Source organism: Pipistrellus hanaki (genome assembly GCF_964339955.1).
Source record: "Pipistrellus hanaki genome assembly, chromosome: 4".
Taxonomy (NCBI): domain Eukaryota; kingdom Metazoa; phylum Chordata; class Mammalia; order Chiroptera; family Vespertilionidae; genus Pipistrellus; species Pipistrellus hanaki.
In genome coordinates this window covers 35,704,345-35,731,498 of record NC_140506.1, presented here as the reverse complement: position 1 = coordinate 35,731,498, position 27,154 = coordinate 35,704,345, and the positions used below count along the sequence as shown (strand labels likewise).

Below are 27,154 nucleotides of genomic sequence, written 5' to 3'. Positions count from 1 at the left end.
TAAAGAAACTCTTTCGCTGGAGTGTGTGCTGGAGTGCCAATCCAAGCACTTATGCTATTGAGGGTGGAAGGCCATCGGGGAGCCTTGTGATAACTCAGGCCCAGAGAACAGGTTTCTGGGAAAGTCAAATGTATACCAAACCTTGGCTCCCTTTTTTCCATCCAGGTCAGAAACAGTCACTTATCTTTGGTAAAAAATGTGGGAGCAGTTAGAAAAGGTAGCTTTTACTTATTAGTTCAATATGTATTTGGTACCATCTATATTCTAGACACTAAGAGGAAAGAGAGCAAAAGAGAAGAAAAATCAAATTGTGAGGTCTAGTAAACTATGGGCTATTGTTCTGAAAACAAAGTCAAGTCAAAGTATTAATAGTGTTTACTCAAATAGCCAGTCCACTAGCACCAAGGGACCCAACATGAAGTCCCTGCCAATGCTATATAGATCCTCCACTCACAGGACTGCCCTGGAGATGAACCACTGCATTAGATGAACTATGGTATGCCCATAGATTGGAATAGTAGGCAACTATTAAAACTGGTTTTTAAAAAGTGATTTCAATATGAGGTGCCTAGAATAGTCAAGTTCATAGGGACAGGAAGTAGAATGGTGGTTGTCAGGGGCTGAGGGGAGGAGTCTGGGGAGTTACTATCTAATGGGAATAGTGTTTTGGTTTGGGAAAGATGAATGGTTGTGATAGTTGCACAACAATGTGAATATACTTTATGCCACTGAACTGTACCTTTACAAATGGTGGCAAAGGTAAATGTTATGTCATGCACATTGTGCCACAATAAAAAATGGTTTCAAATATTATTTTTTTAAATGAAAAAAATACTTATTTAACATTAAAAGCCTTAGGAAACAAGGAAACAACACTGTATTTAGCCAAGCTAAATATATATATACACACAAATTTATATATATATAAAAAAAATACATCCATAATCTTAAGAATGATAATATCTAGATAGTGGGAACAGAAGTTACTTTTATTCTCCATCCTCTTCTATTTTGTAAATTTCCTGCATTGTAACATATAAAAGACTGTGGGACTCCTAATTTCTTTCTGGAACCAACATTTTCCTATTAAGAGGGATGCGAGTGTCTCAAAGAATATCTGAAATCGTAAGAAGCCACCCATCTTAATCTACCACCCAAAGTAATGCTGATGTGAAACATTTCCCAAATATTGGGACAGAACATTGCTTGTGATGTAGCCCCACCCCTAAACCAGAGAAAGGAAGCTACTTTCCCAGGGCTACACAGCTGGGCAACAATCTATCCCAGTACTCTTCTTACCAGCGCACAGGGCCAATGTGCTTAGGGTATTTGCATAATTAATATCAAAACGCACTTACTAAAGGCTCTTGGATGGCATTGTGCCCCTCTGGGGGATCATCATCCCAGACACTGCATTTACACTGACAAACCTACCGAAGGACTAGACCAACGTGTAAAACGTCAAATCCTTGTAACAGCTCATGTAACAGTGCTGCTGTCAGTCTAAAAGTCAGGAGATGCTCCAAAATGCTAACAAGAGTTCTCCTTCTTTGGGGAGATTACAAAAAAATTGTAAGTTTTTAGCTTATTTATGTTTTCTTATTTTTATATACTAAGTGCATTCCTGGTCTAACAAAAATTAAAACAACCAAATCTAGTTTTATAACTGTACTAGAGGCCTGGTGCATGAAATAAATTTGTGCACGAAATAAAATTGTGCACGGGGGAGGTCCCCTCAGCCCAGCCCTCACCCGCTCCAATCCAGGACCCTCGGGGGAATGTCCGACTGCCAGTTTGGCCCAATCCAGGGTACGAGCCAAAACTGGCAGTTGGACATCCCTCTCACAATCCTAGACCACTGGCTCCTAGTTGTTCACCTGTTTGCCTGCCTGATTGCCCCCAACTGTCCCTCCTGCCAGCCTAATCACCCTAACTGCCCCCCTCTGCCCGCCTGGTTGCCCCTATCTCCACCCCTGTTGGCCTGGTCACATCCAACTGCTCCCCTGCCAGCCCGGTTACCCCTCACAGCCTCCCTTCCCCCCCCCCCCCCCCCCGCACTGGCCTGGTTGCCCCTCACCCCCCCCCTCCCCCCAAATGGCCTGACTGCTGTTGAGTCGTTTGGTCATCCCTCACTAAACCCCCTGCCTGCCTGGTCGTAGGCAGCCATCTTGTGAGGACGGGTTAACTTGAATATTACCTCTTTATTATATAGGATAGTAACCTAATATACCCTCCTTCTCTGGAATGGATCTAGTAGGAAAGGCTGAGGGCGTTAACATAGTTGAGCACATAAATATATGTAATAACAAGAGGAGTTTTTCTTCCCTAAAACTTTTGGGATAGTAGAAGATGGGGGAGGAGGAAGGTCCCCGGGGAAGGCAGGCACAGAAGGGCAATAGTCTCCATCAGCTCAGGGCACAGTGAGCTCCCAGGAGAAGACTACACAGATCTGAGTGGGTGCGCTGGGATGACACAAGGGCAGCAGGTTAGCTGGCACCCCCACCCACCTGGCTGGCTCCACCCCAGGGCACAGCCCAGCCTTCTCTGGGAAGAGGCAGCCAGAAAAGCAGAGGGGAGCCCTGAGGTCTCTGTCCTTGGGATTCTGGGAGGGCTCCTCTTCCTGTTCCCTCCCACAGCTCCTGGGAGAGGCAGCCGACTGAGAGCAGGCCCCGAGAGACAGTGCCACCCCCATCCTCTTCACCCTTCCACCCCACCTGTCCTTTTCCAGCCAGAGGGATTCCTTTTATGCGGTATTCGATGCTGCTCAGTGGATTGAAATCATGGTGATTTTTACTCCAAGATTTTGCCTCTGGGCTAAAATACTGTCTCTAATATAGAAACAAAGCTTCCTTCTTGCTCCCCCTGCCCCCCACCCCCCACCCCAATTACAACATCTCAAGTGGGGGTGTAGCTTTTCATTTAAGGAGCCTCTGGGAACTTGCCTCTGAGCTACTGATCATCTATCAGAAATGCCAGTAAATAAACGTACTGGCAGAACCCCGTTTGCGTGTTGGAAAAAGACGAAGTATTTGTGTGCAGGTTACAGAGGAAAAAAAAAAAGATAAAAAGAAGGTGCACATTCCTCTCAGGAAATTTTAGAGCACCTTGAACTTGATCAAAACTATTCCTAAACACCCACAGTGCTGAAACATTCAAGAAAAGAGACACTCCAGGTTCTGACTTGCTTGACTCGCCTGGTTTAGATGTCAGTGTCATGCTGTGCACGTAATAAGCTGTGGACCACCGTGATGTGGTTGTTGATAACAGCTACATGGAGGGCGGACGCCTTAGGCTACAGAGAGACACAAAAATTTCAAATGCAAACATTCTGGCTTCCTCCTTCATATAAAAAAGTGACTCATTTCAGCAGACACTTCCTAATCCTCTGAGTACCGACGTGCCCAGCACAGTGACTGACCCCTAGTCCGTGCTCAGCCGTCATCTCCGTCTCAAGGCAGGACAGCAAACCTTTCACGGTGACCAGTCTCCCCACCCCCATCCCCACCCCCACCTCCACCCGCACCTCCACCCCCATCCCCACCCCCACCCCCACCTCCACCTCCACCTCCACCCTCACCTCCACCCCCACCTCCACTGCACCTCCCTTCAATCCCTCTAGAACCATATGCTGAAGCCCAGGCTCTTTTCAGAGACTAGGGACTGAGAGGTGAGCATGGCCCATTCTCCGCAATCTTCCAGTCTAGTGGGGTAAGGAAATATTAGCTGGTGCTTGTTTGTTTTTTAGTCACAAAATAAATACACAGTTCCATGTAATGAGAAGCGCTTTGGAGGAAAAGTAGGGTAGCAGGAGAGCATATGTGGGAGTGGGCAGAGGGTGAGCAAGGGAAATGGGAGACAGATGGCGGGGGCAATGTGAAAGGAAGGCTTTCTGCACAGGCCCGTCTGCCCAGGAAAACCTCCTCTCCTGACACACTGAGCACACAAAAAAAGAAAGTAAGAACAAGTATCCCTCCTCCCAGGAAGTGGGCAGTGTCCTTCCTGCCGGGACCGCCGGCCTTGCTGGGGCCCGGCCCCTCCCGAGAAAAGGGAAGCATCTCTGGATGGACCGGGCAAGCTCAGAGCCAATTCCTCAACGCCGTTCTCCAAAAACTACCGGCCACGGCTGAAATCACAGCTTCTCTGGAGTTCGTACAACAAACAGTAATGGCTAAGCAAGATCCGAGGACATGATATTCCCACAGGAGAAAAGAAAACAGGGTGAAAAGTAGAGGAATGTTTCCCATCTAATTCCAGCACAGAGAACCTTTGTAAGTTTCACCAAAGCCAATTCAAACTTCGGAAAACCTAAATCAGCATGAAGGGTTGGCTTTCGAAAGAAAAACAAGCTTGTTCCTGAAGGAGGGAAAAGGATCTTTCTCCTTCCTACTGACAGCAGCTTCATCGTTTGGCCAGGCGGATAAATTTAATACAAGAACATTGGCGTCTCTAGACACAGGAGAACGTTTTTATTACAGCAAATGTAAATGTTTAGACCACACAGATTTCATTTTGTTCAGGAACTTCAAGGACTTTCTAGAATTCATTCCTCGGATTTTATTTCTCAAGATTAAGGCGCCGGCTCCGAAAGAAGCCAGTCGGCCTTCCCAGAAAGAATCCCTTCTTTGTGAACACCGGCCGTCCCCACCGCGTATCTGCGAGGAGCATCTCCCGCAGGCCGGCCGCGCAGCGCCACCGTCAAAGCCCGAGCTGTTGGAATGGACTCACTTTCACGTTCTGGTGCAGAGATCAGAAAGCTGACAAGGGATGCGTGGCCATCCTGGGTTGCTATCTGCAAAGCACTGGGATTGAGCTGCGAGAAGCAGGTGGGAAGAGCACGGAGGGATTCCCACTAGAATCCAGCATGCCTTCTGGCATCCGTCACATGGCAGTCAATTACAATAATTCGATGACATAGTCTGACTGTTTAATAAAGACAGTCCAATGTTTTCGATAATTTAGGGAGGTTCTGTGTTGCTTCTACATGTTTTCCATTCAAGAGTCAGGGGAATACATGCCTCCGGCAAATATGGGTTACATCTCTGTTTCCCTTCTCCAGAAGCACAAAGCGGACCAGAGCCATGTCTTCTGCACCCCCACCCCACACGCCCCCACCCCCTACTCCCCCTCCACCCCCGCCTTGAGCCAAAATAGCTGACATGGTATTGGTCCCAAGGAACGCCTCAGCACTCTCCTGCCTCCTTGCCTGTTTGCTAGCAGCCCTCCCCTTTCCGAAGCTCAGCGTGACCAGTACTGAGGGAACGCTGCAGCATTCCTCATGGCCCTTTCTCTCAGCCCCTTCAGCACCTCCTCCCCTCCACTGCCATCAGCTGCCTCACAGCTCCCTGTGCTCCATGCCTTCACTCAGTGCCCACACTAGATGTCCAAGCGCTGTAGGGCAGGGCCTGCTCTTGACTATCCTGCCATCTCCACAAGGCCCAGCAGGTGCCTTGCAATAATACAAGGCCAATGCATAGCTATTGTTTCATTCACTGGAGGATGGCTACACAGTTTTCAGGCCCTCCAAATAAGGATGCTGTAGGAGAGTGTGTCTCCCTAAAATGGCTGCAAGAGTATCTCCTCTCCCACATGCTCTTCAGCAGCGGGACCATGCCACGTCCCCATCAAGGGGTGGCGTTTATTTCTTTGCCCCCTTGAATCTGGGTAGACCTGTAACTGCTCTAATAGAATCCGGCAGAAGTGACAGCGTGCCAATGCCAGGTGTGCCCCCTATCTGGCCTGGCAGCTTCTGCTCCCTACCTCATGGGAGCCAGTTGCCATGCCGTGTGAAGACCGAGGCATGTGAGGACACCACATGTTGGCCCTCTGCCAGGCATGAGCGTGAGCCACTGTGGACACCCACCTCACTTAACCCTTCAGATGACGGAAGGCCTGACTGACATCTCACTGCAGCCACGTAACAGGCCTAGAGTAAGAATCTCCCAGCTGGGCCTGGTCAACCCTCAGAGCCACAAAAAGATAATAATACATTGCTTTAAGCCACTGCACTTTGGGTTGGTTTGTTATGAAGCAGCAGGTAAGTGGAACAGGTGCTAATAGGAATAACACGCATTCTGACCAACTAGTCTAGCATGAGCTGATAGCAAACGCCTTTATGACCTTGGATAAGTGGCCTCTCAGATATGGGCCACTTTGTCTTCCTCTATGAAAACGACATTGCCACCTATATTAGTTTTTTTGCTGTTGTTAACAAAGTATAAACATAAACTCAGTGGCTTACACAATACAAATATATTATCTTACTAGTCTGAAAGTCAGAAGTCTGAAATGGGTCCTACTGGGCGGAAATAAAGGCCTTTCTGGAGGCTTTCGAAGAACCCATATCTTTGCCTTTCCCATTTTATAGAAGCCACGCACATCCCTCAGTTCACAGCCCCTTTCCTCCATCTTCAAAGCTGGCAAGGACGCGCTGAGTCCCCCTCATGTCGCCTCCCTCTGACCTCTCTGCCTGCCTCCCTCGTCCGCTTTAAAGGACCCTTGTAATTACATCAGCATCAACTAAGATGATCCAGGATCATCTCATTTTAAGGTCAGATGATGAACAAGCTTAATTCCCTCTGCACCCCGAATTCCCCTTTGCCAGGTCACGTAACATATTCACAGATCCCAAGGACGAGGCTGTGGGAGCCGCTGTTCTGCCTATCACACCTCCCTACCTCTTTCTCTCAAAACACAGCAACACTGGGAAGACAAAGGAGCTAGTAAATGTGTATAGTCATCGTAATTATCATCCGATTCACTTCACCAAAAGTTACTGCACCCCTTTTCCGTGCCGGGCCCTATGTTAGATATTGGGGGGTTTGACGAGACTGACAATATCTCTGGGGGAGTGGGCTAAATAAATTGATGTATAGCCGAAACCGGTTTGGCTCAGTGGATAGAGCGTCGGCCTGCGTACTGAAAGGTCCCAGGTTCGATTCCGGTCAAGGGCACATACCTTGGTTGCGGGCACATCCCCAGTAGGGTATGTGCAAGAGGTAGCTGGTCGATGTTTCTCTCTCATCAATGTTTCTAACTCTCTATCCCTCTCAATTCCTCTCTGTGTAAAATCAATAAAATATATTTTTTAAAAAATTATTAAAAAAATAAAATAAAATAAATTGATGTATAGATTTCATAGATTGGTAGGTCAGTAAAGCAGTAGATTTAGCATGAATTTATTAGACTCTAGATGTTATTAAAAGAAGAATATCAGCTAAGGATAAGTGCTACAAGGAGAAGTAAAATAAAAGTGGATGACTAGTTTCCAGTGAAGGATCAAGAAAGGCTTCTTGGGTGGGGTGACGTTTAGACTGAGGTCAGGGAGACCTGAAGCAGAAACCAGTTTGTGAAGAACCCAAAGCCAGGGACCCTAGAGGGGAAGAGCTGTGGCATCTGCGGCATTGCACCTGCGAGGTGCTACAGGCACAGTGCACAGGCCCTCCAGACCTTTTAGAGCCAAAGAAATATTTGAAATCTTAAAAAAGAAAAATGGTTCCAAGATACCAAAAGAAAACCACGAAATTGAAGTGAATAAATATTTAAGTGACATATTCATATTTCATTGATTGTTAAATGTAATAATCATTAAATATTCATTACATTTGTAAACAATTTGCAGGTTATATTTTTTTCACCTTCCTGAAATTCCCAAGTATGCACAGAGGTCTAAGAAATCAATAATAAATTAGGGGAGTTTACCATATCCAAATAATTATGAAAGCACAAGTAAAAGAGCTTTAAAAATAAGTTTCAGGGAAAAAAAATTATTTAACGTGAAATGTAGGGAAATTTAAATACGTTTAATAAGATGTGAGGATAGGACCCCAGAAATATGAGTTCTTGCAGAGGACCCAGGCAGCTGGGACGGCCCTGGAGAGAGCCTATTGCCCAAACTCTGGGCCGTCTCTCCATCCAGCAGTGATGCAGGAAGTCGGCCATCGGCTAAATCCATAACCTACTTCAGTTACCCCCTCAGAAATGACTCAACCCTTTGCCACCCCGTTGGTGGGGAGTGGGCACTGAAAGCAATCTCCTGGAGACCAAGACTAAGCAATGTCAGCGGGGGAAGCACTTCCAAGAGCATACACAGTAGTCACCTGCAGATGCGACAGCATCACGAGTCCAGCGTGTTCCCTGGGCAATGTGCGCCCCTGCTGCTGGCTTCTCGCATCACACTGCCTGCTTCCCTGCGGTCCTCACTGGACTGGGCAGAGGAAGGTACGGGCCGCCAGTGGGGGCTGAGACTGTAGATCCAGGAATTACGCTAATGATCTCAGAGGGAAGGCTCAAGATAACATAAAAGCTGAAAAATGGACTCAGGACAATTTCCAGACCGCCTGGATGAGGCCAAGGCCATAAGAACGTGGACAACGTGGGGCCTGCACGTTTTAGGTAGAGAGAAGTGAGCTTGAAAAGACATTACAAAGCCAACTTTAACATCCATTGTAATGCATGAAGTTTCTCCCCCCCCCCCCCCCCCTTTTAGATCATCCCCTTAAAGTAATTTCTCTGCCCTGGCCAGTGTTGCTCCGTGGTTGGGGTATTGTCCCATGCACCAAAGCATCTCGGGTTTGATTCCCAGTCAGGGCATATACCCAGGTTGCAGGTTCAATCCCTGATTGGGGTATGTGTGTAAGGCAAACCAATCAATGTTTCTCACTCACATCGATGTTTCTCTCTTTCCCTCTCCCTTCCTCAAAACATCCTCAGGTGTTTTAAAAATAAATAATTCCTGAAACTTGTGTGGAAGAAAAGTGGCCAATTGCTTTCCAAGAGGGTCAAATAAATGTATACTCCTGCCAGCAGAATAAAAGGGTATAAAGTAGTAGCCATTTGGGACTTTATTCTTGAACACTTCTGAAGAGGAATTGGTTATATGTTGTGCTGATATGGAGAGATGTCCAAGATCTATGGCAATTTAAACAAAAACAGGGTGCAGGGCAATAAATGTATATAGCTATCATTAATGTGGTGTCGGCGTGGGTATGTGTGTCTGTGTGTTTAATCACATTTTCCATGTAAGATTACATAAACTATTAATAATGTTAATTCTGAGGAGGTGAAATTTCAAAGTTGAGATGGGATAAGACATTTTTCATCATATACCTTTTGGTACTATTCTAAAGTGTTTTTTTTTAAATTTTCATTATAATTTAAATAGAAAAGGAAAGCAAAACCATCGAAAGACGAGGCCACAGCAGTGGTCAGCTCACGCACGTGAGCTGTCACCTTTGCGCTGCCATTAGCTAGTCATGTGACCCTGGGTGGGTTCCTTAACTTTTCTAAATTCCAGTTTTCTCATCTGAAAAATGAAGATCCATGTCAAAGGCTCTTAGCACTGAAGTATTTTGTATTTACAGGAAGGCACCATCCTGCCTCCTCCAGGCTCCAGACTGACAATCAACCCTTACTATGGGTTGACAAAAACCAGGCATGCACTAATGGGTAGGGTGAAAATAAAGCAAAATAAGAGTGTCTCTGTATTTGAGAAGTAACACTTATCTGCTCCTTTTGCCCCGTTTTCAATGATTCCTTCCCCAAATAAATAGAGAGAGCCCCGGCCAGTGTGGCTCAGTTGGTTGGAACATCATCTCGGACACCAAAAAGGTGGCAGGTTCAACCCCCTGTCAGGGCACATAAGGGAAACAACCATCAATGTTTCTCTCCTACGTCAAAGTTTCTCTCTCTCTCTCTCTCTCTCTCTCTCTCTCTCTCTCTCTCTCTCTCTCTCTCTCTCCTCCCTCCTTCCCTCTTTCTCCTCCCTTTCCTTCCACTCCCTAAACTAGGAAGAATGGCATCACTTTTGAGGAAACATTAATTAGGGGATATCAGAGATAAATCAATAATGTTTACCCCAAACAAAAAAAATTATAAAAGTTCTACCAAAGCCCAGCGAGTGGATCAGCACAGGACCAGATCACCCAAAGAGCATCCTGAGTCCCCCTCCCACTGCGTGAGTGGAACACACACTGCATTTGGAATGTTGGTATCACTTCCTGCTGCCACCAGCACTCTGCTGGTTCTTCACGGTGCTGCAACAGCTAGGAAAATGGTGCTTCTCCATTCCAGCGAAAGGAAAAATGTAAAACTTAATTACCTCTCGTCATGGGATGAAATTCCTTGAGAAACAGTGTGCTTTACGCTCACTAATGGATAGCATTTGTGCGTTACTCTTACTAATGGATTAAGCATCTAAGTGCCAGCATATTTTGCCAAGACTATGCTTTGGCACAGCCAAGTTCCACAACAGCCCCATGAGGTCAGAGTCAATATTATCTTCATTTTACAGATAAAGAAATGGAGCCTCAGTGGAAAAGTGGCAAAACTACGATGCAAGTCCAGCTGTTTGGCTCCCAAAGCTGCGTTCTTTACTCTGTTATGTTGTTACCCTCCATCACTCATAACCTGAACCTTTGTTAATTTATCCAGAAAACATTTACTAGACACCTACCACCTGTCAGACATTACTAGGCACCGGGATTGGAAGGACAAATATGACACAGACCCTACCCACCACACGGTTACAGCTTGCTAAGAAAGATAATCACGGAGACAAGGAATGAGGAGGCACATTTGTACCAAGTTCAGCTTTAACTGTTAAAAATGATTTAAAATGTTGTATGTCTTTTTTTTAAAAAAAAGTAATATGATATCTTGATAATAATTACATTTCTTGAAGCTTATGCAAACCTAAGAGGACAAAGTGAGTTTAGTTTAGGCCAATACAGAGAGAGAAAAGAAACGGGTCTCATGTAACAGCTGCTTGGATATTCTCCCCTCCTCGTGCAGATTCTTTCCTAAAACCATCTCCCCTGTTGGATGTTAAGGGAAAAAAAATCCTTAAAAACTGCATTCGGGCACATCCAGAGGTTTTACTTGTAGCTACTTAGACCTGAACAATCATGGTGACCGGGATGCAAGAGCATGAAACCATGTCCCCATTCCAGCAAGACGGAAAACCGTACCCCAGGCTGCCTCACCTGCGTGCCTGGGACCGCCGTCTGTTACCACGGAATTTCTCTTCATAACCTGCCTCCTCATTTTCCCAGGAAAAGGGATGCCAAAAGGCAAGCCCAGTGGAAAAACATTTGCACAGAATGCGAAGGAAAGAATCCACATCTTTAACATATTAAGAGCTTAATAAACGTTCATATCTTTGATCCAACAATCCTACCTCTAAGAATACACCCAAAGGAAATAGTGAGGAATTCAAACTCAGGGTTGCGTACCAAGAGGCTCATGATAGCATATAACAGAGGAAAACTGAAATTAACTAACTAACTAAATAATGAACTAGATGGATCTGGGGCATCCACTACAATGCATACACGCGTGGGAATTCAAAGAAAACTGCAGGAGAACACATGAGAGGTAAGTATTCAAGAGAATCATTTCAGTGTCAGGGGAATAGGAGCACTGCTATTTATCTTGATTCTTATCTCAATTTTCTGTATAATGTTCTAATATTCTATTTATTTATAATTTTCTATTTCAGGCATACGTTTTGTAATGTGTTAATTATAAATACATATGTGACAGACACATGCACAAACTCTGTTTTCTGACACGAGTTTGCTACCAAACATGATTGGAGGAAATTGCTCTATCACACAGGCCGCTCCAGCTGCTCTGGCAACAGCGTCTCCCCAGGAGCAGAGGCCGCCGGAGACGGTGTGGCCATCGTGGGCCTCCTCCAAACGGCCAGCAGCATCCCCAGACGCTTTACTTCGTGCAAGTGAAGCCTATCGGGACCTGCAATTACAGTTTGCTGGATGTTACGAGTTCTCCCCAAGGTCCCCTGACTCAGAAATCGCTAAAAGGTGGATGAAGCCCAAGTGCACACATTCCAGTGGTAAAGCATTAAAACAGAGCAGGGCAGGCACGACTCAGACTTTAAGTTAAATCCTGTGTCTACAGGACTCCGTCTCTGTATTGATTTCTGAAGGCAGGTCACACCTACAATTCACCCCAGGTGATTCATGCTCTTTTTGAGTTTCTAAAACATCTGTCCCAGGGTTCATTGAAAAGGACCAAATTCCTGGGATCGCCTTTGATTAAATTAAAGCAGTTAATCCTGGTCGTCATGCCAGATGGCCAGAAAAGAGTGCGCATGCACACACACACACACACACACACACACACACACACACAAACAGAGGCTCTCCTTTTGGCCAGGGTCCTTGGTTAAAAGCCTGGCTTACAGTCTCCTAGAAGCTGGAAGGGAAAATACTGAGGGTGAAAGCATGGATGCCAATGAGAGCCAGGATCCCACCCACTGCGCTCAGACAGCACCAACAGCAACAGCAGACAACCACTTGCTGCACGCTGACCACGTGTGTGGCGCAGCCTCCCCATTGCAAGCTCACGGTGGCCTCCTGAGGCTGCGTCACAGCTGAGGACCCTGGGGCAGAAAGGGACGAAGTAGGGCGCCCACCATCAGCCAGCTGGGAGAGTGATGGAGCCAGGACCAGCAGCCTCAGCCCTGCTTCGCCCTCGGTGTGCCCTGTCCGGGCTGAGGGGCTCCCCTGGTGGAAAGGGAGTACTGTCCTCTCACAGGCACGGCACATGCTCACTTTCACAGCCTTCAGCCTCCATCATGTTCCCCACAGTTGCTATTGTGATGACCATCCCCCACCAATTCTCAGTCACATGCTCTCCACGTGCCAGCCCCTCTGAGATCAGGACCTATCACCTCACAGCCCCCGGTGGCCAGGCAGCAGACATGAGAGAGCTGTCAGTGCTCCTATGCACAGATATCTATTGTTTCATTTAGTGCTATGTATTGTTTTGGTATGCCCTCTTGCCCTATCAGTTTCTAGAATAAGAATATATACTCTGCGTAGCATAGAGCACACGGTAGATATTTTTTGGGTGAATGGGTGAATAAATAAATGGATTAGCAAATGCATTGCTGTAGGTTGCTTTAAAGAAAAAAGTAGGAATCTTTTAGAATCACATTTAGACCCTGTGGCACTAACATCTTTGTTTTCCTCCCATCCCTTCCTTTAAAAAAAAAAAAAATATATATATATATATATATATATATATATATATATATATATATATATATATATATATATCAAAGAGGAAGGAAGAGGTAGAGAGAGAGAGACAGAAACTTCAATGGTGAGAATCATAGATTGGAGGGAGGAATGAAGGGGAAGGAAGGGAGAAGGAAAGAGTCCAACTCACGGTATCTTTTTTTGAAGTATGCAGATTAAGGAAGGCAAGTTTTTCTATCATTTCGGCATTGATATCTGATGTTCTATCATTTCCCCTCTCAGCTGCCAAAAGAAATGGTTTTCTTCCTTTCTGAAAATCAACCATAAACCTCCACTGTGTGTGACACATTTACTGAACAAGCAAGACAACTGACAAGGCAGGCCCATTCTGAGGGCAACCGGAAACCAAGACAGTGCTTGTGGGTCATGGCATTCGGGGCCTCCTTGGGGAGATTGATAACAACCAGACCCGGTTCTGAGAGACTTCCCAGAACTTTGGAAATTTCCAGAATCATCTGATGGGGGCAGAGAAGTGCTGCTCAGAAATGGTCTCCCCCAGTATCTGGGCAAGTGCCACCTCACAGCCAGACAAGAGTCCCTCTCAGAGGGAGCAATTTTACCAACTTCCCACCTTTACTGAACAGTTCCTTCACGCAAGTATTTAGCAGGAAGCTATTACGTGCCAGTCTGTCTCGGGCACCTGCACATCACACAGTAAGCCTTGCCGTCCTGACAAAAATGTCTGAAGCAGAAATTTTCCAGGGCTCAATATGTACCTGGCTCATTCAAACATGATAGCTTACCCACTGCTCCATTGTAGACCTTGCTGGCTTGCTCATATGTTTATCTCCAACATTCACTAAGAATCAGACTCTTAAGAACAGCCTATCTGAAATGGAATCAAGAAGGTAGGCATTATTCAGCCCTGGCCTGTGTGACTCAGTTGGTTGAGTATCATTCCATGCGCCAAAAGGCTGCTGGTTGAATTCCCGGTCAGGGCACACACCCAGTTTATGGGTTCCATCCATGGTCGGGGTACATAGGAGAGGCAACTGATTGGTATCACTCTCTCACATCAGTGTTTCTCTCTCTCCCTCTCCCTTCCTCTTTCTCTAAAACTAATAAAAACATATATAAAAGTAAATAAGTAAATAAATAAAATACTTAAGAATGTCCATAAGAATAGAAACTGAAGGCTGCTAACTGATAGGTATACCTTGTGGAAAGTATACCTATCAGTAATGCCAACAGAGAGTCAGCCAGGAGAGAGATCCAGCCATGCCTGAAGCTAGCCAGGTACTAACCCTCAAATTAGGAGTTAATACATTACCTTATTTCTTAATCTAGATTAAGCTGCTCCCCCCCGGGGCCTCCTTGGGGAGATTGATAACAACCTCCCCTCACTCATAACAGAAAGAATTCTAACATACTTAGTAGATTGAGGACAGACACTACTAAGAGTATCTAAGGGCTCTGTTCAACTTTAAAATGGCCTTATTCTTTTACCTTTGCCACACAGTCTTGCCTTTCTGCTTATTGAAACAAAGTGATAGAGGGCCGCCCACAAAGAATAGCCTGGCAGGAAAAGGGAGGTTATCACAAAGGGAACATCTGTCCTCGCCAATAAAACAGCTGTTCCTTTAACCTTTGAATGCCCTTTAAAAACGTGACCATCAACAACAAGTGAAAGCCAATTTACACAAAGTAATCTCTATCTTACAAACATCAAAAGTATAAAGTATACAATATTAAGTTAAAGATCTAACTGGCTTTATTCAGCAGTTCATGAATCGGGCAGCAGCATCCCCTCTAGTAAACAGAAAATAGCCTAAAAAAAACCCGACAGTAAAATGAGATATATTTTCCACCATCCTAGTACATGTAGGCAAAATAACAACAGAAATTCTTAAATAAATGTTTTTACATATAGTTTCTGATCATGTCATTTCATTTCTAGCCACCTGACCCTTTTTGACTGGATCGGCCTCTATCCACTGCCTCTCACAGGACTGCCTCTCACCAGGAGAAAAGTAGAGCCTGGTGTCAGAGCCTTCCCAGCTCGGGTTACTGATTCCCTTTCCTATTAACAAAAATAAGGAGGGCCCAGCGTGCCTGCTCCTTTTTACCTGTATTAACTTAATGTATATTTAACCTAATACGTTTTAATTTCGTGCATTTAAATTTTTTGCATGTAAGTCTTAAAAGTTGCAATGGTTGATTAGAAATTATTTTTCATTTTATTTTATTTTATTTTATTGTATTGTATTGTATTGTATTGTATTGTATTTTATTTTATTTTATTTTATGGTTAACAGCATTACAGATGTCTCCCATTCCCATTTTCTCCCTTTTTGTCCCCCTCCACTCAACCCCCACCTACCCCAGGTCTTCCTCATGCCATTGTCTGTGTCCATTGGTTATGCATATATGCATATATATTCTTTGATTAATCTCTTTCTATTTTTCATTTTTAAGTTTACTGCCAAGGTCATCATATTTGACAAGTTACCAAATTCAGCAAAAATGTTAATAAACAGTCATTAATAGGCACCCAAAGTCTAGCCTGACCATCCATTCCCATAGGGCCCCCAGACAAATCCATTCTATTAATAAGACTTCTGCACAGTAGAACTTTCCCTGCTACCCTGTTTCCCCAAAAATAAGACAGTGTCTTATATTAATTTTTTCTCCCAAAGTTGCGCTAGGTCTTATTTTCAGGGGTTGTCTTATCTTTCCATGCGGTAGGTCTTATTTTTGGAGGATGTCTTATTTTCGGGGAAACACGGGTAGCTTTTGGAGTTCCCTCCATGCTAAAGAATGGGTGTCACTAAGCCTGGGCAGATAAGCAGGCTATAAACCGCTTTCGGTTGGTAAAACAGTAGGCCAGAGGGCCAATCATGAAGGTAGAGCAGTCTTTTCTATCAAATGTGTTCACAAGCTCCACAATACTTTTAAGCAAACACTGACAGAAAACCTAAGATAAATTCATAGACCCTGAGCTCCCACTACCTTTTGCCAGCATCCTTCATCCCACCCACAGATCTTAGAAAAAGAGTAGCAATCCAAGTTTCTTACAGTAGTAAAAGTGGACTCAGAGATTCTTCTCTTCCTAGATGACCCAGCGGGCTCATTATTTGTTCATTCCTCATATATCTCCAGAGCCATCTTTCTTTTACGGTCTCTCAGCGGGACATGTAGCTTGCACAATTTGTTGCTAGAGCTACACAGCCTTTTACCCAACAGATAGTCAGAGGAGGAGGAAGAAGGGTGGAACAGGACAAACCCAAATCTGCTGAAGAGATGAAACACATCCTTTCTATGTAATAAAAGTGTAATATGTAAATTGACCAAATAGTGGAATTGCAGGTCGCTATGATGTGCACTGACCACCAAGGGGCAGATGCTCAATTCAGGAGCTGCCCCCTGGTGGTCAGTCTGTTCCCATAGGGGGAGCTCTGCTCAGCCACAAACCGGGCTGATGGCTGGGGAGTGCAGTGCCTATTCAGCGGCAGCACTAAGGATGTTTGACTGCAGCTTAGGCCCACTCTCCACGGGCCTAAGCCATGAGTCAGACATCCCCCGAGGGCTCCTGGACCGTGAAAGGGCACAGGCCAGGCTGAGGGAGGCCCTGCCCCCGTGCAGAGATGTCATGCACCAGGCCTCTAGTTTGATAGAAAAGACTGCCCCACCTTCACAAAGGTTGCTGGCCAGCAAAGCTCTTGAAATAGGGGAGGATCCCCACAAATGTGCTCTGTCTTTGAGCCCCTTCAGCCCGCCTGGTCCTCCCCACACACTGCTGTCTCCCATGAAAGCACCCAGAGTCCACGGAAAGGGAAGACAGTTGCATGTCTTGTATATGACACGCCCTCAACAAATACCTGTTGAATTGAACTGAATAGAATTCATTCATGCACCTCTACTCAGCATCAATCAAATCAGAGTGATCCACCTTTCCCCTGACACTAGATGCTATCTCTGTAATTATCAGTTTGAGGAAATCAGATAGTGGACTTTATCCTATAGTAATTGTAATAAATGGCTACCATTTAGTGAGCACTTACCATGTGCCAAGTGCCTTTTGCTAAGTGCTTTAGTCGTTAACTCATTTAAGTGTTCCAACAGTAGCTGCTCCAATATTTGCTACATAAGAATGTCTTAGGGTTAGTGTCTGATTGGAAAGGGGTGATGGAATGGCTCACCATGAAGCTCATCAGCATAGCTATTTTTACATAACAATTGGCAAAATATCAATTATCTACATCAAGAAATTGGGTGTTGTTGAAAAAAAAAATTATATGGAGGTCAACCCCCTCCAATCACTCCCTTGGTGCTACCAGGAAGTAGGTTTCATCATTCCCATTGTACAGACGGAGATACTGAGGCTTTCAGCAGTTGGAGAACTTGCTCAGAGCCACATAGATAATACATTCCCAGACCATAGCCCAAGTCTCTCTGCCTCCAAGCTATAAATGTATAGTTGCTTAGTCATGCTGAGAGGAAGTAAAAGAAATTTATAGACTTTATTTGAAGAAATCATTTTTATTATTGTTGTTTTTAGACTGAGGTCAAGAAAAAAATGTACAAGTTTTTTCAAAAGAAGTAAAATGAAGTAAATATTGCTGACTAATTTTTATGGAAAATAAAATAATCAGCCCACTGGGTCATCTAAGGAGAGAAGTATCTCTGAGTCCACTTTTAGTACTGTAAGAAATTTGGATTGATCAATTCATAGACAAAGTCTACTCTTTTTCAGGATCTATGGGCACAGTGAAAAAAAAGGTGGTTTCATTCAAAATAAAAATGAAAAAAAAAAAAAAAAGCCAACCTCACAGAGAATGCTATATCCTATGAAAAACGCTGAGGAGGTATTCCAGAGAAAAGATAATCCCTAGCAATGGCCACTGTCATCTGAAAAGGGACACAGTGCTGCATGGTCACAAGTCAGCCAGACCTGAACACACCACCTGGCTCTTTCACTTTCCAATTCTGGGACTTCAGATCAAGTACTTAGCCTCTCTGAGCCTCAACCTCCTTACCTTTAACAATGAGCACGCTGTTTTCTTCATTATGAAATTATTGTGCAGATGAAGAGGATAGCTCATTCATTCAGCAGTGATTTGTTTAACATCCGTGTGTGCCAGGCTCTAGCCTCTCACTGAAATAATGAATGCAAGTAGCTTTCCTCTGTATGCAGCACACTAATAACTACTCAAAAGTGGTAGCTGTTATTCTATCTCCTTATGGAAAGAAAAGAAACATAGACAAATATGATAAAACTGGTTAGAGCTAGAGCAGGCCAGAGAGCCACAAATTATATTCCATGGCTCATTACTGTAGAGCCTTGGGTCAAATACATTCCTAAGAGGCTGGCATGATAGAGTAAAATGTGGTTACCCATTGTGAATACCAAACAGTTGTGGCTACTGCCCACACCCCTGCCAGGATGAGGGAGTGGAGAGGGAAAAGGGGGTCTGGTGGCTTCCTTACTACCTCCTGCCCTCCCGCATGCCGGAGCCAGGGCAATAGCCAGCACCCGCACTTCCCTTCTGCTCCATGGTTCTGCCAGGGCGATGGAGGAGCAGGCTGCAGGTTTGTGCTGGCTGCATTGGCATTCCAGCAGGGGCAGAAAGAAAGGGAAAGTTTTAGGGGTGTATGTGAGGCTCATCCTACCACAGCAAGCACACCTCATCAGGCTGGTCAGGTCCTTCAGGTGCAGATCTTGAATGAGGTACTCCACAATGCGCACATTATTGCTCTGAACTGCGAAGGTAAGGGCCTTCATTCCATCCCGAGGGCAGCCACGGTAGAGGAGATCATCACATAGTGATCTCAAGACCTCCCCTTCTGCACGGTGAGGTGACAGCTTATGTCCAGGCGTGATGCACATACCGACCTGATTCGTGGCTCTCTGGTCTGCTCTAGCTCTAACCAGCATGAGCATGACCTCAAGGCTTCCAGACCAGGCTGCAAGGTGAATTACTGTCAAGCCATGCTTTCCCAAGAAGAGAGAAGAAAAGAACACATGATCTGAAGTCACCAAAAGCCAAGTTAATAGTCAACTGTTGAAAATTAAGAAACGGGAAGAGAATTTCATATACAGCAAAGATGATATTTCATTTCTATGGGGAAAACAAATCAATGGTACAGGCACAAGTGGTTCTCCATTGGGAAGAAAATAAAATTAACTTCTATATCTTATCAAAAACACACAAAAGCACACTAGCAATAAATATATTAAAAGAAAATCTAGACCGCACAATATCTTAATCCAGAAGTTATAAAAGGAAAGACTGTTGATAAAGTCCATAAACAAAGGATTGATTCTCTAAATGTTTCTTAGTAAAGATAAATCATTACTTAATCTATGAAGCACTCTTACAAAACATCAGGAAAAACACAATTAAACCAATTGAAAAATGTACCAAAAAAGGGTGTCAGTGGAAAATGAAACCATTATAGTTAAAGCAATCTGGCAATCTTTATTAAAAATTTAAATACAACCAGCAATCCCACTTCTGGGAATCTATCCCATGAAAATAAGTTTTAAGACCTAATGTTATATCAACAAGGATATTAATTTTAACCCTTAAAATTGGGAGCAAGGTAAATGTCTACCAATATAGGAATGCTGAACAAATTAGGGAACATATCATTCAGCCATTAAAAATCATCAATTAGAGCTATAACAATTGACTTGGAGTGCTTTTTATGAGGTAGCTGTTAAAATGTAAAAAAAAAAATAAGATGCAGATAAAATATAACATTATCCCATTTTTATAAAACAAGCAATGACCAGAAAAACTCATAAGTATATATGTATATATAGTTGGTCCTCCATATCTGCAAGTTCCACATCTGTGTATTCAACAAACTATAAATTTAAAGCATTTGGGTAAAAAATATTATATTGTTGCTATGTGTATTATGCAGTTAGGCCTACATAGTCTATTTAAATATTTACAATTCCAGTAAATAAAGAAAATGTACTCTTTTCTTCAAGGAACAGCAATGTACAATAACTAGTTGAGGTTCTTCAAGAAATGTGCCCTACACACAGTTCCTCCCATTTATTTACAATTAATGCTTTATATTCAATAACACTAAGTCCAGTTTCAAATATGAAAAAAAAAAAAAAAAAAAAGGGTCAGAAGTATTTGGGATAGAGGATACATCACATTTTGATAGGAGCTCAAAATTTCCCTAAGAGGTCACTCCTAATTTCCAATCCACCAACACTTAAAGATTTCAAACACTGACCATAAAATCCAAAAGCCAGGAATTCAAGCTGCAAACAACTCGCGTCGCTGAAGCCATAAATTTGGAGTTCCAGTTCCTCAGTCAAGGAATCACCGCTCACAGATGTTCATTCCCCCAGAGAACTGTCTAAAACTAAGTCTTATACTATCAAACTGACACGCCCGAGACAGTTTATGATCATGTGTCATGGATTACGTCACTGTCGGTCCACAGTGCTCTGTGCAGTATCAAATGCCCACCGCCACTAACAACCTGTCCTCGTTACCAATCTGGTCATAGGTGAGAAGGCCAATAACTTCGCCTGGGAGCATTTGCTCTTGAGGAGTTCCCCAGAAATAAGAAGTTCTGAGAGCAGATGATGGTCATTATTCTCTGAGCATCATGTGCACTCTACCTGGGGTCCTTTGTTCATACCTGGAAGAAAAGATCCCTTTTACCTATTCTGCCTCTTCCCAAGACTCTGGAATGCTACCCAGTTTGAACCTGGAGTCCTCAGCATCTGGGCTATGCGTTTGATCCATATCATGCAGTGGCTCAGTTGGTACACATCTGTTATATCCTGGTCCTTGCTCCCCTAAGAGGTTATAGGCCCCTCAAAGCAGGGACTGTATCTCATGCCAGTCCTTTCAGACACAATCACCTGAGGATCCTGTTAAGTCACAGATTCTAATTCAAAAGTGAGGGGTGGGCTGGAGAGTCTGCATTTCTAAGAAGCTCCCAGGTAATACCAGTGCTTCTGGTCCAGGACCACACTTTGAGTGGCAAGAACTTGTATCTAGTTGAATCCCCAGAAGTTGGCATTGAGACTTACCCACAACAAGCACTGAATAAATACTGATGGTGAAGGGCTTCATTTATTGACTCTTTGCAAACAGGTGTTAGACTTTATTTGAATAAATTGTTTTTATTATTACTTACAAAACAGATTAGCCAAGTCAAAGTCAGAGATCCTCAACCAAACAAAGAAGCCGCCAGGTTGGACCAAACATGGCATTGCTTGAATTAAAAAATTTTCATTCCCACCAGCCATATAGCAGAGTTCCAATTGTGCAGAAACAATTGCAACTCTGCTAAATGGCTGGTGGGAATGAAAATAGAACATCCACTCCAGAAAACTGTCTGGAAGCTTCTGGTATATCACTTACTATATGACCCAATAATCTCAGTCCTAGGTACTTACACCTGAGAAATGAAAACCTATCCTATATAATAAAAGGCTAATACTACCAAACAGCAGAATAATTGGTTGCTATGATTCACACTGAGTGCTGCTTAGCCAGAAACCATGCTCACAGCTGGCGAGTGCAGCAGCAATGGCAGCAACCTCTCTTTCCTCCGACAGGCTAACACTGAAACATAATCAAGCAACAAGTTCCAGACCTAAAATACATGTTCTTTAAGTACCATTACCATAACACAACTTATTACACTCACAGTGTTGGAATGCTTCTGGTGTCAAATTTTTAAAAAGGGTATTTTTCATTCTGCTTCTGGTACTTGCCCCCAAATACCAGAGCAATACAATAGAGAGGGATGTACCTTACTGGTGAAACAAGGAGAAATTCTCTTATTGTCTGTCTAGACCACGTCTATAATTGCCAACAAAACCAACAAAATGATCAATTGGTTTAAACAGACCTCATTCATTTACCTTCCAAAGACTTACTAAGAACACACTAAACCCAAGTCCTGAAGACATGAAGGAAGAGCAATGCTGAGCCTTTACCCTCCGAAGAGTCATTTCAGAGAGAAAGTAGACTAGCTCTGTGGAGTACCAGATAAAGTTGGGAGAAGTGGGTGGAAAATACTCACGATGGGTTTTTATATCTGAGCAGACACATTGGCTGATTTGTGGGTTAATGGGATGGTCTCTGGAATCAGTTAAGCCAGGTCCAAATCCTGCCTCCACCCCTTCTTAGACGTAATTTTTGGGGGCAAGCTATTTAGTCTTTCTCAGACTCCACATCTGTAAATTAATTATTATAGTATTACTTTTCTTGCAAGTTTGAGGGACTAAATATTCAAATTCTAAGACTGGTACCTAGTATAGACTACAAGTTTATTAAGCCGTCTTTCTTTTCTTTTTTTTTCTTTTCTTTTTTTATATGGAATGCTTCAGGAATTTGCATGTCATCTTTGCTCAGGGGCCATACTAATCTTCTCTACCATTCCAATTTTAGTATATGTGCTCCCGAAGCGAACACAAGCCTTATTGCTTTATCAGAGTTCACAGGGCAAAGTCAAGATTTAATGTCCCTGAGGCCAGTTAGCTTCTATCTTCCATGTCCCAAATTATACTCTGAGCAAGCATTTTATTTTTTATAAATGCATGCCATTAGCCATAATGTGAATATGGTAAAATAAATAAAAGCCTAAGTCCTATAGGCAATGGATAAACAATTTAGTCACCAAATACAGAGCTCATAATATGGGTACATATATTCTCAAAGAGACCTTTCCAAAATGAATACTGCCAATGGAAACGTTTTGTGCATGTGTGAAGAAAAGATAACTGGAGCGACCAGGTTTCCCCCCACATTTGTTCTGCTCCAATTCATTCTGCCAAAGGAAGAGGAGCTTACCTTATCAGCAGCATCCACCCTGGCCTTGCAATTAAGCAAGAATTCCGCCACAGATAAATGATTTGCCCCCACTGCAAAATGCAGGCCTGTGCGGTTCCTCTGAGGAACATCATTGTGTTTTCAGTAATCTGATTTTTATTTAGCCTTTTCTAAGATGCCAGTTTGTATCAGGTGCTTGTATTTTTATTACTTCTCTATTCGTTTTTCCCATGGAAAGCAGTGAGAATTGTATCTAGCATAATGTTGCTTCCATCTATTATCAGAAATGCCAGAGAATTTGGCAGTCCACTGGAGGATATGCCCCACGCTGAAATCTATTGCATAACTCGTCGTTGCTTGTAACAGAAGAATGAATTTCCAATTAGAGTAAAAGTTGTGTTTTCCCCATATGCAATCATTAAAAATGGTAAGTTTTCTGGTTAGAATATATTGATAATGCATAACAAAAGTTTTCCTAGATTTTCAATACATACGTACGTGGTCTTTCGTCTGCAATTTTATGACTTTAAATTTTACTGAAGCAAACAAATTCTTCTGAAAGGGAGGGAATGGGGAAGAAAGGAGAAAGAAATAGGCACAGAGAAAGAAAGCTATGATGCTAGCTGGTTTGGCTCAGTGGATAGAGCGTAGGCCTATAGACCAAAGGATCCTGGGCCTGATTCCAGTCAAGGGCACGAATCTCGGTTGCAGGCTCTGGGGGCATGCAGAAAGGCAACCAATCAATGCATCTCTCTCACATTGGTGCTTTTCTCTGTCTCCCTCTCTCCTTTTCACTTTCTCTAAAAATCAATGGGAAAAATATCCTCGGGTGAGAATAAAAAAAAGAAAGCGATGGATATCTTTTGCTTCAAAGGAAAGCCACTATGGTGCTCCTGAGATATCCAGAGACAGTTTAAAGTGTTTCAAACAATGGATGCTTTGCTTGCAAATAAAACTCGTCTCATACTTCCCATTTTCTAGACACTGTTTTCTGCTTCCAAAGAAAGTGCCTGGGCATTGATTTACTATCCTTTGTTTCATATATTTAAAAAATTTATTGCAAAAATATGAGAATCGTTTAAATTAAACATCTGATTTCCTTGGTAGCTAAACTGGTGATAAACTAAGTTTGACAAAACATTACTTATCTTGATGTTGCCCGAACTCTAGAGCTATGTTGAAATATGTCAAATTTGGGCTTATACAACCCCTTAACTTTATTTGTGAATAAAAATGCAAGTCAAAACAGCATCCAAGATAATTCAATAAAACCACCTACAGTTTTTCATCTCTGTCATCCCAGATTTTAAGGAACATTACAAGTAACCATGTCAACAATTTACTGTAAACAGGTCTAATAGAGATGTCATTATAAAGAATAATACCATTCACCAGGAGTTTGTAATAATTTGCCATACTAACTATAAAGTGGTCTAGGTTGTACTATTTCTCCAAGTACTTTAATATAAAAATATGGTTTAAAATATCAGGAAGTTATATGTAAAAAGAAAATGAAATGGTTATAAAATTATACTGAATAATCTATTTCCTGCTAAATCTATTTCCTGCTATTTCCTGGAAAAATGATTACAGTAAAAAATTATTATTGCTTTACTTATTCAACAATTAACCTAGACAACAGTTTCAAAGATCCTTGCTTTTTCTTTTCTCTCTCCTTTTTTCCCTTGATTCCTTTTTTTTTGTTTTGTTTTACTTTTTGTTACTAAAGTTATGATGCAAAATTTTGTACTTCTAGCAGGTATATATACAATGAATATATATATACCAGTAACACATCAGACACCCACACATGTACATAATATACACATAAACACATATCCCCTCACATACTGACACACACGTGAATAACTGCTAAACACTAAACATCCTTCCCCTGCATATGATACAAGACTTCAGTTTCTATGACCTCACTGCCCGGGGCAGTGGAACCTGAAGTTCACACTCTTTAGGGAGCCCCCATTTAACGCCAGAGTCAGAAAACTTAATCAATTGTAGTTAAAATTCCTCACTTCTTCATATTGTATGGGGCTGCCTTTAGATTTTACATGTGGGAGAACCAAACACACAGGACATAACTGGGAGAAAACAACCCAGAGATGTAGCAAAAAAAAAAAAAAAAAAAGGTGACTTTGGCCTTCTCAGAATGTGTGAGGCCAAAGTCAGCCACAGCCTATCCTCTAGGACCACGCCCAGGCCCACAGCCTTGACAGTGGCTTTGCTGGCCACCCGCAGACTGCACAGACGTGCATGAAGGCCGCCTGCACGTCCCCTCTGTAAGGTAAACTGGAGCCTATTCCAGTTCTGAGCCTATTCCAGTGCTGACTTCGCCATTCGCACCAACACTCTGGAATTACAGACAAAGGAGATCTCCCTCACTTCATCCAGCACAATCCTTTTTATTTTTACTATATGTCAGTGAACCTGTGTAAACCCAACCCACCCTTAGAGTAGTCACTGTCACATTAGTGAATTCTGCTCACATTGTTCACAGCATTCACGTTAACCTTCTTTTCAAACTGCTTCTCCCTAAGATCCAAATTTATTGCTTTTGGCACCATTCTGGAGGCTTCTCTCATTTGGCAATACTGAAAGCAAGCAAGCAAAGCGTGACCTGGGGTGGGGACTTAGAGAGGATGAGGCAAAAACAAACCTCATTTGGTAAACCTTTTCACTCTATAAAGACTTGAAACTGCAGGCTTGAGCCTTTCTCATTCTGCCATTCTGAACACGGGCACTTTGCTTCAATGTTTTATAAAGCTGTAGTGCTGAGATGCTGCTTTCTCCTCGCACTACAAGTGTTTTCACACGCTTAGAAATATCCCCTGTCCCAACAAACAATGATTCCCGAGGACCACCCTGAAGTCAGCAATGCAGTATCTGGCTCCGGGAGGCTGGGGGCTGGCCAGGGACTCCCCAGGGGACGTTGTTTATAAAATGTTTATACAAGATTAGACGGGGAGCAGCTCAAATGCTCCACACAGAGATAAAAGTGTTGTCTGCAGAACCCTGTGCAGATGCCAGGCCTGCCAAAGTAAAACTTTAACATGCAGCACATCCTGAATCCCTAATTCGAAAGAATATGTGCACCCCTATGTTCACTGCAGCCTTATTTACAACAGCCAAGATACCAAGTTGTCCATCAGTAGCTGTGGTACATTCACACAATGGAATATTACTGGGCCGTTAAAAAAAAAAAAAGAAATTTTGCCTTTTGTGACAGCATGGATGGACCTGGAGAGTATTATCCTAAGTGAAATAAGCCAGTCAGAGAAAGACAAATACCATATGATTTCACTTATATGTGGAATCTTACAATTAACAAAACAAATTCATAAATTGGAGACAGACTTCTAAATACAGAGGAAAGACTGACAATTTTATTAACCAAAAGACTGTATAATTTTATTAACCAAGTAGACTCCGTGCACTGGTGGGGTCCCTCTGCCTGGCCTGTGCCCTCTCACAATCCAGGACCCCTCAGGGGATGTTGGACTGCCAGTTTCGGCCCATCAGAAGGGAGGGGGTTGGGGATTGGGTGAGAGGGGTGAAGGGATTAAGCAAAGAAAAACTCACAGACATAGACAACAGCATGGTGATTGCCAAAGGAAAAAGGGGAAGTGAGGGGAGGTAGAAGGTAAAGGGGAGATAAATGGTGATGGAAGGAGACTTGACTTGGGATTGTAAACCAAACTACAATATTCAGATAATGTATTGTAAAATTGTATACCTGAAGCCTGTATAATTTTATTAACCAAGTAGACTCGATGCACTGGTGGGGTCCCTCTGCCTGGCCTGTGCCCTCTCGCAATCCATGACCCCTCAGGGGATGTTGGACTGCCAGTTTCGGCCCAATCCCCACAAGCCAGTCCGAGGGACCCTACCAGTGCATGAATCCCAGCACCAGGCCTCTAGTATGCATATAACAGTGTTTCCCAAACCTTTGACATATGTGTACCCCTTCTATAATTTTCGTAAGGCTGAGTACCCCTCGTACTCATGAGAACGTAGAATTAGGCGCAGCTAAGCACGGTGCAGTGCATATCCCCACCAAACTCCGGTGTAACGCGTACCTCCACCAAACTCTTCCCGTACCCCTAGGGGTACGCGCACCACACTTTGGGAAACACTGGCATATAAGATCTTTGGTTAATCTCTTCCCACCTTCCCCCTCCCCTTCCCTCTGAGATTCATTAGTCTGTTCCATGTTTCCAAGCCTGTGCATTGAGCGTCTTCCCCCTGGTGGTCAGTGCACATCATACCTACCGATCAAACAGTTCAAATGCTCGAGTGGTTGCTTAGGCTTTTATAGGTACA

At 43.4% G+C, this 27,154-nt stretch overlaps 1 protein-coding gene across 1 annotated transcript in view; it reads right to left on the bottom strand.

Moving 5' to 3' along the window:
* Positions 1 to 27,154, bottom strand: part of ANKDD1B (ankyrin repeat and death domain containing 1B) — a gene marked incomplete at both ends in the record, with an annotated part of 31,355 nt that overhangs the window by 2,595 nt on the left and 1,606 nt on the right. Inside the window, 11 exon segments of the mRNA XM_084880842.1 lie at positions 3,195 to 3,205; positions 3,208 to 3,292; positions 4,637 to 4,810; positions 9,970 to 10,021; positions 11,610 to 11,812; positions 13,192 to 13,311; positions 18,686 to 18,699; positions 18,702 to 18,993; positions 22,841 to 22,939; positions 25,321 to 25,380; positions 25,382 to 25,425. Of these exon segments, the coding sequence (XP_084736968.1) occupies positions 3,195 to 3,205; positions 3,208 to 3,292; positions 4,637 to 4,810; positions 9,970 to 10,021; positions 11,610 to 11,812; positions 13,192 to 13,311; positions 18,686 to 18,699; positions 18,702 to 18,993; positions 22,841 to 22,939; positions 25,321 to 25,380; positions 25,382 to 25,425 (1,154 nt within the window).